General features: G+C 36.2%; 2 protein-coding genes across 2 annotated transcripts in view; both read right to left on the bottom strand.

Moving 5' to 3' along the window:
• LOC114316937 (receptor-like protein EIX1) overlaps nucleotides 1-3,152 on the bottom strand; it is a 229,248-nt gene extending 226,096 nt beyond the window's left edge. Inside the window, exon 1 of the mRNA XM_082882269.1 lies at nucleotides 2,374-3,152. The gene's annotated coding sequence lies outside the window, so the exon portion shown is untranslated. The remainder of the gene's footprint in view (nucleotides 1-2,373) is intronic.
• Nucleotides 760-2,598, bottom strand: LOC145797625 (receptor-like protein EIX1). The gene has a single exon (XM_082885008.1). It carries the CDS (start codon nucleotides 2,596-2,598, stop codon nucleotides 760-762), a length of 1,839 nt encoding a protein of 612 aa, XP_082741134.1.
• Nucleotides 3,153-14,672: the final 11,520 nt, after the last annotated feature.

Genomic DNA, 14,672 nt, shown 5'->3' with positions numbered 1-14,672 from the left:
CCCACTGCTGATACTACTCCACTGCTGATTCTACTCCAAAGCCGGACACACCCACTGCTTAAACTACTCGCACCGCTGATACTTCTCCACTGCTGATACAGCTCTAACAACCCAAAGCTAGACACACCCACTATGCCGACCTCCTCTTAATCAAGACAACCGCTGAGACACAACCACACATCTGGACGCCGTTCACCCCTCAAACTCCCATACTCACAGTAGCGCTCGAATGAAATCCTACACAGATCTGGATCATCTTCAACACTAGTGCTTCCCCCCGAAACACACCGAAACACCTCCAAAGATCTGAACGGAGAACACCCCTCAAACTTCCACTCGCAAAGAAGCTCCCGAATGAACATCCTAACCAGATCTGGTTCATCCTCTTTTCCGACCCAGTGAACATCCATAACGTTCACCAAAACACCCCAACAAACCAAGCAAAATCTACAGCAACCCAGTGGGAAAATAATGGGGGAATCAAGTTTATTAAAAGGAAGACTAACAAGCAAACACAAAAACAGAACTGGGCCAGCCGACCTCCATAGCCGAAGGCGGCGGCCGGCTGGCCCAAACTGAGGCCTGGGAAGGAGGTTTTTAGAGAGAGAAAGAGAAAGTTTCAAAAACTTTTTGAAAGGTCCATGTTGACGACATACAATAGTGCACTGGTGTATTCAAGTTCATTTCCTTTCATGACTTGCCTTATGTTCTCATACAACCATCCTCCTAAATTATATTGTGTACCATATTCATTCAAAATCATGCCATTGAGATGGTCCCTTTAAAATTATTATCTGCAAGGTCCATGATTTGGAGTTGAGGCAGTTGGCATAACTGCGAAGGAATACTGCCATTGAACATCTTATGCAATCTCAAAATGGCCAAGTCTTTAAGTTCTCCAATCCAGCTAGGTATGTTTCCAGTGAATCCGTTCTCACCAAGATTCAAATATGCTAAACTTCTGCAAAGTCTCAAAGCGGAAGGAAGCTCTCCATGAAGACTATTGTTGTTCAAATGTAACCCTCTGAGAGTAGTCAAATGTCCAATAGAGTTTGGAATAACCCCTGAAAGCTTGTTGGATGAAAATTTCAAAATGTATAGGTTCGAGAGTTCCCCCAAACAATGAGGAAGATTTCCAGATAACATATTTTTAGAAAGATCGAGATATCCCAAATTTAGAATTTTGCAGAATGACTTTGGAATAGAACCATTTATCAAATTACCAACCATATACAAAGATGACAAAGTAGGCACCATATCTCCAATATTTTGAGGAAGAGGTCCTGAAATTAAGTTATTGGAGAGATCAACTATGTATGAAGTGGAAGGAAGGTTTCGAATTGGTCCACAGATATGGTTTTTAGAGAGATCCAATATCGAGAGATGCATGTCATGAAGCCATTCAGGTAGGGTTCCTGATATGCTCGTATTATAAAGATCCAGATCAACAACTTTCTTTTGTGTTTGAAGCCATTGAGGAAATTGAGTCCCCAATTTGCAAGACCAGAGTGAAATGATTTTCAATTGAAAAGGAGGTATCCATTCAGATCTCAACTTCAATGTCAAGGGGTTAGAACTTATCGTCAATTCTTCTAACATTGAGAGGTTGGCAAAATGAGCTTCAGAGACTACACCTTCTAGGGAATTAAAAGAGACATCTAAGGTCTTGAGGTTTGATAGTCGTCCAATAGAAATAGGAATGGTCCCATTTAACTGATTGGAAGAAAGATCTAATACTCTCAAGGTTGACAAGTTCCCTAGTGATGGTGGGATGACCCCAGTCAACAGATTACCACCAAGGAGTAAATTCTGCAAGTTTGACAATCTTCCCAAACATGCTGGAATCGAACCATTAAATGAGTTACCTGAAAGATCAAGGTCTTTCAGATGCCTAAGTTGTCCCAGCCAATTCGGTAAATGACCAGTGAATCTATCAGCACTTAAAATCAATGTCTCTAAATCATACGTGGTGCATCTAGATAAATTTTTGTCAAGTATGGACATCTCCTTTCCATTGATTTGGTTTTGACTCATATCAAATGATTTCAAGCTACAGTGATTCGACAAGAGCCTCAGAAACCCACCAATGTGGTTAAATTCATTGGAGCCAAGATTGAGATGTTCAAAGCTCTTAAGGTTTTCGAGATAGAGAGGACTAGAAGAATTAAAATAATTGAAAGAAAGATCAAGGACTCTTAAAGAAGACATGTTACTAAGGAGACTCGGAAATTCACCTTGAAATGAATTATGACCAAGATCTAGGTACTGAACATTAGAAACTGTAGAGTTCACATACATATGAGATAAATGACTATTATCAAGTCCACAATATGACAACCGCAACTCTAGTAAAGAAGGAAGCATGTTTAGTACCTTGTGCAAATTGTGCGCTTCACTAAGATTCACTCTACTCATGTCAAGGTATTGCAATGCTGAAAGACGAGACACCCATGTGAGATCATCTATAATTAATGCGTGATCATTGTCGAAGCTATACTTAAGATCAAGAACACGCAAGCTAGAAAGATTTCCGAGATGATGGGGAACTATTCCACTGAACCCTGTATCAGACAAATTGAGATACCTCAACTTTGTCATCGCTCCAAAGAACTCGGGGATTCGGCTACCTTGAAATTTGTTTCCACTTAAGTCCAAGTGATTCAGATATTTCAATTCAAGCAAACAAGAGTCTACTTTATTAGTCGCTAACTGGGCAGAGGAGTTGATCATCATGTTATAAGTGTCAACATGGAGATCAAGCTTGACAACATGGCCAGTAATTCCATCACATTGTACTCCTTTCCAGTTGCAACAATCTTGGCCATGCCAAGATGACAATTGAAGCGAAGCGTCTGTGAGACTATGTTTGAACTTCAGAAGAGCTAGTCTCTCATCTTCTACACAACTGTTGGTTGAAGCACTGCATAAACAGGGCTTAGTTTCAAAACAAAGCAGCACAACTAAAAGGAGCCCAATAGTGGAGAATTTCCTCCTGTTGAGAATTTCAGTGGTTCTAAATACTACTATGGAGTTATGAGCAGCTTGCACAATGAATAATGGTGGTATTTATGAGAAAATAGGATCACTCAGGATGGTTTATTAAATCGTAATGTAGGGTTGCTTTATAAAGGGAGACGATCAAAGTCCAGTCTAGACTATCTTTTAAGGGTAAATTAAAAACACCCCCTCGAGATTTGGGAAAAATACAGATTCCTCCCGAGGTTTGAGAAATTACATCCCACTCCCTAAGTTTTATATTTCCATAACAAATTGTCCCCTGAGGTTTTTATTTTCATACAGATTCCTCCCTAATTTGTTATGCAAATTTGATCTTCAGGGGGCAATTTATAATTTTTTAAACCTCAGAGGAGAATCTGTATTTTCACCAAATCTCGAGGGGTGTTTGTAATTTGCCCATCTTTTAACTATGGTAAGTCCTACCCAAGTAAATATCAAGTATGACGGGAATATGACGTCATTGTATCACCAATCAATGAAAGTTCAAACACTGTAGTAATAGAATTACATGCAGGGGTGGCGCCACTTACTGTGTTTGATTTGAAAAGAAAGAAAAAAAAGTGTGTAAAATTATATGAAATGTAAATATATTTTATTAATATTTTATTTATTTATTTTTTCTTTTTCAGATCATTTTCTCAATCCCTCAACCATATACAATGTTAAACGAAGGTATTCACTTCAATATGCTAATTTTTTGTTCTTCTTACATATTTATATTGTGCTTCTTTAAATCTAAATTTGTAAAAACTTGAAAGGCTTGTGGGTTCATATCATGAGTCCCGTTTTGATAATTTTAATTGTTCATTTTATAAAGCTCTTAGTATATATTATTTATATAAAAAATTAGATCAATCAAATAATTATTACTTTTTCATTTTATTGTATTTGTCTTCGACAAATTGATTGATAATTATGTTTTAAAAAATAGACTATTTTTTTTTAAAAGCGAATTATACTAACAGTTCCTATAGTTTAGAACTTGTGTCACTTTAGTCACTGATTTTTCAATTGTGATACATTTAATCCTGAATTTTGAAACTTGTTTCAAATAAGAACAATCAAAGATGATTTCTTTGCAAATGGTCTATTTTAAGGGAAAATTTGTCACCAAACTTATTTTGTGTTAATTAACTTGTATGTTATTTAAAACATAATGATCTTTTTTTAATGAATAATGTTGAAACTTTCTTAGTTATAAAGTTCTATTTGGTTTGATTTTCAAAATCTATTTTCAGGAAAAAAAATTCTAAAAAACTAAAAATTAAATTGGCGGAAATTTTTTTTTGAAAACACATAATTTTTATATAATTTTATCTTTTGGGAGGGTAGAAATAATTTTTTATATTATTTTCGTTAAATTAATTTCTATTTTTTCAAAAGTCAAACATGGTGACAACTTTGATATCATTATTAAACCAGTCCATTAAATAAAAAAATTTAAAACTAAAAATATTTCATATATTAAATATATCGATTATACATTAAAAGTCTAATAATCATCCATTACATGATAACTATCCAAAAATATCTATCAAAAATAAATACAACAATCTATAACATGATAATCATTTAAAAATATCAACAAAAACAACCACCCATTACATAATTAATCATTATCCAAACACATTATAAAAATTAATTTGGCAAAAAAATAAAAGTGTAAAAATGTAAAAAATTTATCATTTTTATATAATTTTATCTTTGGTGGGTATAAATAATTTTTAAAAATTCAAAAATAATTTTTTGGCATTTATTTTTGTCAAACTAGTTTATATTTTATCAAATTGATTACTTTGCCTTTGAAATTGAGTAACAGTGCCTTCAATTGTCTTTATTTGTAATGAGATTCGAAATTTAAGGTCAAATGTATTACAATTAAAAGGTCAGATACACAGAAGTTCCAAACTACAGAGACTGTTAGAAGTGACAGAGCCAGAAAATCAAATTATAGGGGGACACTTATTAATTACAATATCGAAAATTTTTACAAATATATTTTGCGCAAGTTTTTACGATTGATTTCGAGAAACATAAAAAAAAAATGATATTATTTATAACCAGTGTATCATGGACAATATAAAAAATATATAGATATAAGTCTTAAAATAAATTATATAATGATAAATTATTTTTTTTATACAAAATTTGATTAAAAATTTAATATAATGGTGTAGACACCCCATTTTTTACCGACCTTAAGACTCAGACGTCACCGATTGAGCGCTTGGTGATGTTGCATAATGTGCTCGTTCAGAAGTTTCAGAGTTGCGGCCGTGAGCCCTGCCTCCGGACTTCCGAACCCTCTTCTGTACCTTGTCTCGGTTTGCGAACCAGACTCGATTTTCTCTGTTTCTTTTCTTGAGGGGAGGGAGAGGTCCCGTAGACCATCTCTCAATGTCCGTAGGCTACATTTGGTGGCCGTAGGCCATTTTTCCCATTTCGGAGTCCGGTTTCCGGTTTTTGGAGCCATCAGGCCGTGTGCCTCGGTTCGGGATTGCTTAACCATCTCCTATTGCTCTATTTTTTGGCACACTTCCTATTTGCTCCCTTTTGAGGGACACTGGGGGCTGAGAAACCCACTTCGTGGCCGAATGCCACTTTCGGTGCTTAACAGTCCATTTTCGGGACCCCGAACTGCGTGTTTTGGTCCCCGAGCATTCGTTTTGCAACGGTTTTCGTTCATTTTTGGCAGGTACCTCTGTTTTATCACCGGGGAGGTCACTGAAGGATGGGAGGCCAGCAATTGTTGCAGCAACCAGTTATACATCCTCCGACGCCCTCCGACGCCCGTCTTTCGCACTTCCGGGCTAATGTTGAACCCCTTGGACCTTTTTTCTTGAACTTCGAACCACATATTTGTGATGTACACACATGAGAGGACCCTAAAAGTTCATGGCCGGCCATTAATTCAACTTGACCCTTTTGACCCCCTCCTTCCGGGCTAATGTTGAACCCCTTGGACCTTTTTTCTTGAACTTCGAACCACATATTTGTGATGTACACACATGAGAGGACCCTAAAAGTTCATGGCCGGCCATTAATTCAACTTAACCCTTTTGACCCCCTCCTTCCGGGCCAATGTTGAACCCCTTGGACCCACTTTCTTGGAATTTTAACCACATGGTTGTGTTGTACACACATAGGAGAACACCACCAGTTGGTGGCCGGCCAGAAAATCTCATTGAACCTTTTGACCCCTAGCCGGCCGGCTAGGGGGTGTGGCCGGCCGGCCACCTGCAACAAAAGTACCAGACCGGCCGTATTCCTTGCACTGTTCCCTTTACAGCTGTGAGGCTTTATCCCCCAGAAAAGATCTTTATCTGGGGGATATTTCGTGGGGGAATATTACTCTCCTTTTCCCCCACCTTTACACCCCCTTGTTGGCCTATATAGCAAGCAAGCCTTGTAGTATTTTGGGGTTAGAAAAACTCTTCTTCAAGCTTCCATACATAACTCCATTTCTATACCTCTCATTTCTTGAAAAATCTCTAAGTCCCTAACCATCATTCCTTCTACACCACCAAGCTCTACCACCACCACCTGATTTCCAGCAACAAGGAAGGTTTCTCAAAGGCCAAAGAAGCTGCAAATTCATCCAAGAAGCAACAAAAGTTTGAGTCTTCAAGGGTGAGTAACCTTTTCTTCATTTTGACCCTTTTTCTTGATCTATTTGTAAGCCTCACTTGCTTTTTGTTTCAAGCTCCGGCCCTAACTGAAAAGGACCCTCTTTTGAGCTCATCTTCACTTTTCATTAAGGGCTCAACCCTGTTTGAGCCCTCCATGACACACTTGCTTCATTGATCCTCTTGTATGTCATAGTTTTGCATGCTATTTTTGACCCATGAGAAATCTGTTTTCGAGCATGTTGTAAACTGATATTAGGCTTATGTTTAGCCCCTCTTCAACATTGAAGAAGGGCTCAACACCATTTGGGACTTCCATGTTGTACCCACCTTTATACTCCTCTTTTCTTCCCCATTCTTGCATGCAATGGCAGCCCATCATACTTTTGTTTTTGGCCATTTTATAGTTCTGAAAAAGTGCTTATTTTGGTCCATTCTTCATGTTTCATTTAGGTCCTTTCATGGTTTGGGGCCTCCATAAGTCACTTCATGTTATATCCCTCTTTTATTCCCCATTCTTGCATGTTTAGTTAGCCTACCATTCTTTTGTTTTTGGCCATTTTACAGTTCTGGAAAAGTGCTTATTTTGGTCCATTCTACATATTTTATTAAGGATCTTTGGCTGTTTGGTGATTATTTTGCATACCTCATATTATAGCCATTTTTGAGCCTTATTTTGCATCACATTTCTATCATGTTTGTATACTGATTTTGAGGCTGTCATAAACTGTAAATATTCATATTTTTGGTCCCTCTTCAATGTTGTAGAATGAAATTTTTCAGTTTGGGTTTTTCTTGTATCACTTGCTTCATTACCCCTCTTTTGGCCCCTATTCTTGCATGCTATTTTTACCATACCTATGCTTGCTGTTTGGCCATGTTTATAACTGTGAAAGTGCATTTTTTGGGACTTTCTAGCTTCTGCCTTTGCATTGCATGTCCATATTGTGCATGTTTGGCATAGCTATAGGTCATTTCGGGTGCCTAAATTCGCATTTCGGGACAATTCCTTGCATTTCATGTCATTTCGCCTCATTTCGGGACTGTTTTCCCCCATATTTTACTGCTGAAATTCCATTAGAATGATTGCATGCTGTTTCCATGTCATTACATCGCATTCCGTCATTGCCTCGGTTTGCGTGCCAGTGTGCACGCATTTCGAGGCACCCCATTTTCATTCACCGGCATCCTATGTGAGTGTGGCTGAGGCTCACTCATGTTGGTATAAGCCCATATCATGTTTCCATGTCATTACATCGCATTCTGTCATCGCCTCGGTTTGCGTGCCCGTGTGCACGCATTTCGAGGCACCCCATTTTCATTCACCGGCATCCTATGTGAGTGTGGCTGAGGCTCACTCATGTTGGTATAAGCCCATATCATGTTTTCATGACATTACATCGCATTCTGTCATTGCCTCGGTTTGCGTGCCCGTGTGCACGCATTTCGAGGCACCCCATTTTCATTCACCGGCATCCTATGTGAGTGTGGCTGAGGCTCACTCATGTTGGTATAAGCCCATATCATGTTTCCATGTCATTACATCGCATTCTGTCATTGCCTCGGTTTGCGTGCCCGTATGCACGCATTTCGAGACACCCCATTTTCATTCACCGGCATACTATGTGAGTGTGGCTGAGGCTCACTCATGTTGGTATAAGCCCGTATCATGTTTCCATGTCATTTCATCACTTTCCGTCATCGCCTCGGTTTGCGTGCCCATGTGCACGCATTTCGAGGCACCCCATTTTCATTCACCGGCATCCTATGTGAGTGTGGCTGAGGCTCACTCATGTTGGTATAAGCCCGTATCATGTTTCCATGTCATTTCATCACTTTCCGTCATCGCCTCGGTTTGCGTGCCCGTGTGCACGCATTTCGAGGCACCCCATTTTCATCCACCGGCATCCTATGTGAGTGTGGCTGAGGCTCACTCATGTTGGTATAAGCCCATATCATGTTTCCATGTCATTTCATCGCATTCCGTCATTGCCTCAATTTACGTGCCCGTGTGCACGCATTTCGAGGCACCTCATTTCATCGCATTCCGTCATTGCCTCGGTTTACGTACCTGTGTGCACGCATTTCGAGGCATCTCACTTCATCGCATTCCGTCATTACCTCGATTTGCGTGCCCGTGTGCACGCATTTCGAGGCACCTCATTTTCGTTACATATACCATTGCCTCGGTTTGCAAGCCCGCGCGCACGCATTTCGAGGCATCTCATTTTCACAACATGGTGCATACTAGGTTGTATCTTAGATTGCATTCTGTCATTTTCTCGATTTGCGTGCCCGTGTGCACGCATTTCGAGGCATTTTATTTTCATAGCATTGTATATGTTAGGATTGTATCTTAGTTGCATTTCATGCATATCTTGCATATCGCATCGTGTTCGGAATAGGAGTTAGCCCGGGCACGGGAAACGAGGTACATTTCGTACTCCGAGTGACGGAATGTGTCTCAATTCCCCAGTCACCGACACTCCGGATTATCCATGATGGAGTTAGGTTTCAGCTGTAGTTTCACGTGCATTCATTCTATATTGAGTTGTGCATTTCGACTCCTCGGCCATCATGCCCCGGCATGCGTGATTGGTGGCACGAGGATCGAGACATGCATATATCTGTGCAAATACATTGCTATGCCCCTTTCCTGCTCTCTGTTGCAGCAAAACGAAGAATCAGTAACTTTTTGGGGCTTGGCACGCATTTCAAGAACAAGTGTAAACAGAGGCTAATTGGGGCATTCCGGTGGATTTCCGCGCAAGACAATCCGGACATGCATCATCCGTCAGAAGCAAGGCAGTCCCTGGCTTGCACGCCAGTTTTATTTGCTTTCTTAGTTAATTCATTAATTAATTAAGATTTTGTAATATTTTGGACTGTAATATTCTTTTATTCGGGACTATAATATTTGGACTGTATATTTATTCAGACCCTCTGCGAAAGGACAAAACTGTAATAAGTGTGCGTGAGTGTGTTGTATGTCTTCCAACCCCACGTCTTTCTTCCCTTTTATTTATCTGTTTATGATGGTTAGATTAGGGCATATTTAAATTAGCATACAGTATGACAGCACGTTTGCATTCATTCATCTGTATTGCATGCACCGGGCTCGGCGCATCATACTAACTGCATTGTATTTTCAATTTCAAAGTTGGATACATGATAGTTGTAACATTCCATATGCCATCTTAGAATAGCCGAGCCTGCTATAGTTGCATTTTGCATGTGTTGCATTAGGCATTTCTGTATACTTAGGATCATGCATGATTTCTAATGTAGTTTCTATTTTGGCTTGGAGTACTCGGTGAGTTTTATGCTTTAGCATCCTTACATGCGTGTGAGTGGCTACCATGATAGCATGCTTACCATGAGGCTATGTGCTTATATGATATAACTGCCTGAATGCCTGTGGGTGAAGGTTGGGTTGTTTGAATTGGAAAAAATCATCAAATGTTTCAAACCTACCTGCGGGTAGCAAACCACTTTCAAAAACAAGTATGAAATGTTTTGTTCCAATTTGGGCGACCCGGTCTATACTTGTATGCTGTGAGCATCACATAGTAAACTAGGCTAATAACCGGAATAAGAACATACAATGTTTTCAAAAATTGATATCATGGTTAGTAGAGGCCGGTCTATGACCGGGCGAGCGGGGGTGCTCACGAAGTGACCTTCCCCAATCGTACCCAAGTTCCCGAGCCGAGGCAACTTTGGTGATGACGGACACGTGGCCTCTTGGCACCGAGTCAGGGTTTCCGAAATTTCCCAAAATAAAATATTTAGGTGGCGACTCTGTATCTGGCAAAGCAGTCCATATTTGGCATTACTTTTTCAAAAAAAATCAGTTTCTCAAAACGATTTGCCGGATTTGGACTCTTTGGTTCAGATTAGGAACCGTGACATTTAAGGGTCCGAGCTGTAGTGACCCCAAATGAACAGAACGGGAGCTCACCCTCCCGGGGCGTTCGGGGAAGTCTACAAATGGTAATACCACATCATCATTAGTATGTGATATCACCAACTAATAGTAAATAAACACATAGAGAGTGAACCTCATATGTCAAATGTAACTAGCAATCTAATAAATTTCATATCATTATAGTGAGATTACTTATACTTACATGTCAATAATAATGACAATACCATTACGTTCAAAATTTTTATAAAATTTTCATAGAATATAGTTTATAATAGTCTCTTCATTTTCAATCAAAATAACAATTATTGTTCTCATAATTTTTAAAATGTTATTGACATTTCACTCTACTAATATTTTTATAATTTTTTTTATTTAAAATATTTTTTTTATATTTGCAAAAAAAAAAAAAAAAAAAACCCAAAATCTAGGAGGAGCACATGACTCCCTTGGTCTTCACTTCCCTCCACTGCTGACCGTTAGTGTAGTTCACCCTTTTTTAAAGGGAAATAGAATATTAAAAAAAAAAAAAAAAACAACGCCCAAATAGTACACATTAATGTGTGTTTGGGAGGGAAAAGATTGGGTACACACCTAACCTTTGGCATAGTGCACAAAGTGGCTGTCCTGAGACTATTATTTTTAAAGAATTTTAGTTACAAAATTTAATCAGAATTTTTCTCTTAAGGGTTTAGTCCTAAGGGGAAGGTTGTGGGTGTAAAGGCTAACTCTCATAAATACTAATTTAACAATTAACAACTGATTTTTTCTAATAAAAAAAAATTAAATCAGAATTTTATTAAGCAAGTAGAGTGTATGTCTAAAATTAGTGTATTATAGAATAGGATAAAAAATAATTTTATTTACAAATTTCAATTTTAAATAAAAGTTTTGATAATTTTTTCTAAATATATAACAAAACTAAAAGATATTTTTAATCAAGAGGATGGCGATGTCCTTTAAGATAAGCACGACCAAGTTGAAAGGTGCTTGGCATTAATACCTCTTCAATAAATTAGAGTCAGGACATACCAAGCCCACATTGCATAATTTCTTTCTCCTTTCTTTTCCTTTTTTTAAAAATAAATTGAAGGAAAATTCTTAAATAGTGAACAATTGAAATGAAAAAAAGATCAAAAAAAAGAAGAAATTCTTTATTCCAAAAAAAGAAAACAGAAAAAAAATCGAACGTCTTCAAAATCTCAAAAATGACCGAAGGAATTAGTACTAAGCCACTGCCTACAAGTTTTTGTGTGTACATTTTTTTATTTTTTGTTTTATTTGCTTAAGAAAGAAATAAATAAATTATCAGTCATGGATCAAAGCCGTGCACAGTCATTCTCATAGCAATATAAACAAAGAGTAAAATTATTTACACAGAAACATAATACAAAAATGTACAGCGGAAAAAATATATGGAATGATCAAAACAATGATAATTTCATGTTCTCTATATATCGATTTTGGTCCTTGTGATATAATTTCAAGTGCTATGATTTCATGAGATAATTTCATGTGGTAGTTTGTGTATCGGTCGTCTATGCTATAGTCTGCCTCTATTTTTGTACAGGGTGTGGCTATTTAAGACCATGTTTGGTCCTGTTCACAGGGCTTATGAACAGGATCCTTCTTTTTATCCACATCTCGGAACTAATTACACTTAGGCCTGTCTTGTGGGTTTAGTTTGTTATAGGTGTTCTGATGGTTTTTCCGTATAGTTCTTGGTAGGGCTGGGGTTTTCTCCTTGCAATCCTGTACATTTTTACTTTTTATTTTATGGCTTATTCACTTAAAAAATAAAATAAAATAAATAATAAATAAAAAGAAGATAATTTCATTCAAGACTATCACATCCAACTCGGAAGGTGCATGGAAAAATAAGAAAAATGCTTGGGAGCACTAATTAGTGCTCCCACTAATTAGGTGGCAGTGAGTCCCGTCATTAATGATGTGATATTTTGTTCTTGAATTTGTATTTTTTTTTTTTAACTTTTTTAATGTATTAGTACTATTAGTGGTGATATTTTTAGTGGGATGAATCATTGTTGGAAAAATAATTCTCAACAATGATACATCTCACTAATTTGGGAGCACTAATGGATCATTAATGAGGTGGAAATTCAAAAAAAAAAAAAAAAAAAAAAAAAAAAAAAAAAAACTTAAAGCCAAAACATCACATCAGTCAATGAGACCAACTCTCTAGAGCTCCTTTAGTGCTCCCAATTTAGAGCTTCCAAACATTTTTCAATAATTCTCATGACTATCACATCCATAAACATCAATCAACCTCATCAACAACTTAAGACTTACGACATTGAAAATTTTCTCTCTTTTCTTTCAATTTTTTTTCTTTTAAATATAAATTGAAGGAAAATTCTTAAATAGGAATTGATTTTATTTATTTAAAATTTTTAAAATCAGTAGAAGGAAAAAAAGGAAAATGAAGCTGTACTTGCAATAATAAGACTCAAACTCAAGAGAAAATGGAGTTGTACTTAAAATTGACGACTTTATTCTTAAAATAGAGTACTAGTGTCTTCAATTATTTATATTTAGAACGAGATTTAAAATTTAAAGTCAAATGTATCACAATTAAAAGTCATATGACAAGATGGCACAAATCCTAAACTGCATGGACCATTAGTGTAATTCGACATTTCTTTAAAGGGAAAGAGTATGCAATTTCCAAATCAGAAGATTTTTTTAAAGAATTTCAGTTACAAAATTTAATCAGAATTTTAAACCAATCAGGCATAGCCTAGTTGACTATCATGGCTCCCTTAAGAGTTTAGCCCTAAGCGGAAATTTATAGATTCAACTCTTCCAAAGGAGAGTTGAATTAAGTGGGAGTGTGGAGGCTAACTCGCATAAATGCTAATCTAACAATTAAAAACTGACTTTTGCCGATTAAAAAAAAAAAAAAAAGTTAAAACAGGATTTTATTAAGCAAGTATAGTATAGATTGTAGGTTTGAAATTCGTGTATTATAGAATAGGATACAAATTAATTTTATTTACAAATTTTAATTTTAAATAAAAATTTTGATAATTTTTTCTAAATATATAACAAAACTGAAAGATATTTTTAATCAAAAGGATGGCGATGTCCTTCAAGATAACCACAACCAAGTTGAAAGGTTCTTGGCATTAATACCTCTTCAATAAATTAGGGTTAGGACATGCCAACCCCACATTGCATAATTTCTTTCTCCGTCCTTTCCTTTCCTTTTTTTTTAATAAATTGAAGGAAAATTCTTAAATAGTGAACAATTTAAATGAAAAAAAGAAAAGAAAAAAAAAGATTGAAAAAAAAGAAGAAAAAATTCTTTATTACAAAAAAGACAAAAAGAAAAAATCGAACCTCTTCAAAATCTCAAAAATGACAGAAGAAATTATTACTAAGCCACTTACTACAAGTTTTTGTGTGTGCATTTTTTTATTTTTATGTTTTATTTGTTTAAGAAAGAAATAGATAAATTATCAGCCATGGATCACGGCCGTGCACAGTCATTCCCATAGCAATATAAAAAAAAGAATAAAATTATTTACACAAAAACATAACACAAAAATATAAAGTAGAAAAAATATATTGTATAATTAAAATGATAATAATATCATTTAGGGCCGTTTATTTTCAGAAATAGAATAGAAGGGATTTGTAGTAAGAGGATTAATAATGAGAAAAATTGTTCGTGAAAAGATTAAATAAAATTGTGTTTGTTTAGATGATAGTTGTTGGTGTAGGGATTATTAAAATATTTTTATATAAAATAATAAAACAAATACAAAAAATACAAAAACATTAAACATTAATGTTCAAAAAAAATGCCCAACATGTAACAAATAAAAAATAAAATAAATAAAACTATGATTTTTATTTAATAAAAAATACAAAAAAATTAAACATTCAAAAAAAATAAAATGTCCAACATGTAAAAAATTTATTAAAAAAAAAAAAATTAGTTTGGCGGACTATTTTCTAATACCAAGTCCCAAGCCTCCATCATAATTCCCTCTCCAAGCCCCATCCTAATTCGAAGAAGATTATGAGTCTTCTCTCCATCTCTTCAAGCAAACACAATATTAATGGGTTTCACCTCCACC

The sequence above is a fragment of the Camellia sinensis genome, chromosome 8 (genome assembly GCF_055761805.1).
Source record: "Camellia sinensis isolate YWXY chromosome 8, ASM5576180v1, whole genome shotgun sequence".
NCBI classification, from domain to species: Eukaryota; Viridiplantae; Streptophyta; class Magnoliopsida; order Ericales; family Theaceae; genus Camellia; species Camellia sinensis.
This window is presented reverse-complemented; position numbering and strand designations above follow the sequence as displayed.

Coding starts and splice junctions, on each gene's coding strand:
- LOC145797625 (XM_082885008.1), bottom strand. CDS start 2,598: ATGACAAAGTTGAGGTATCTCAATTTGTCTGATACAGGGTTCAGTGGA.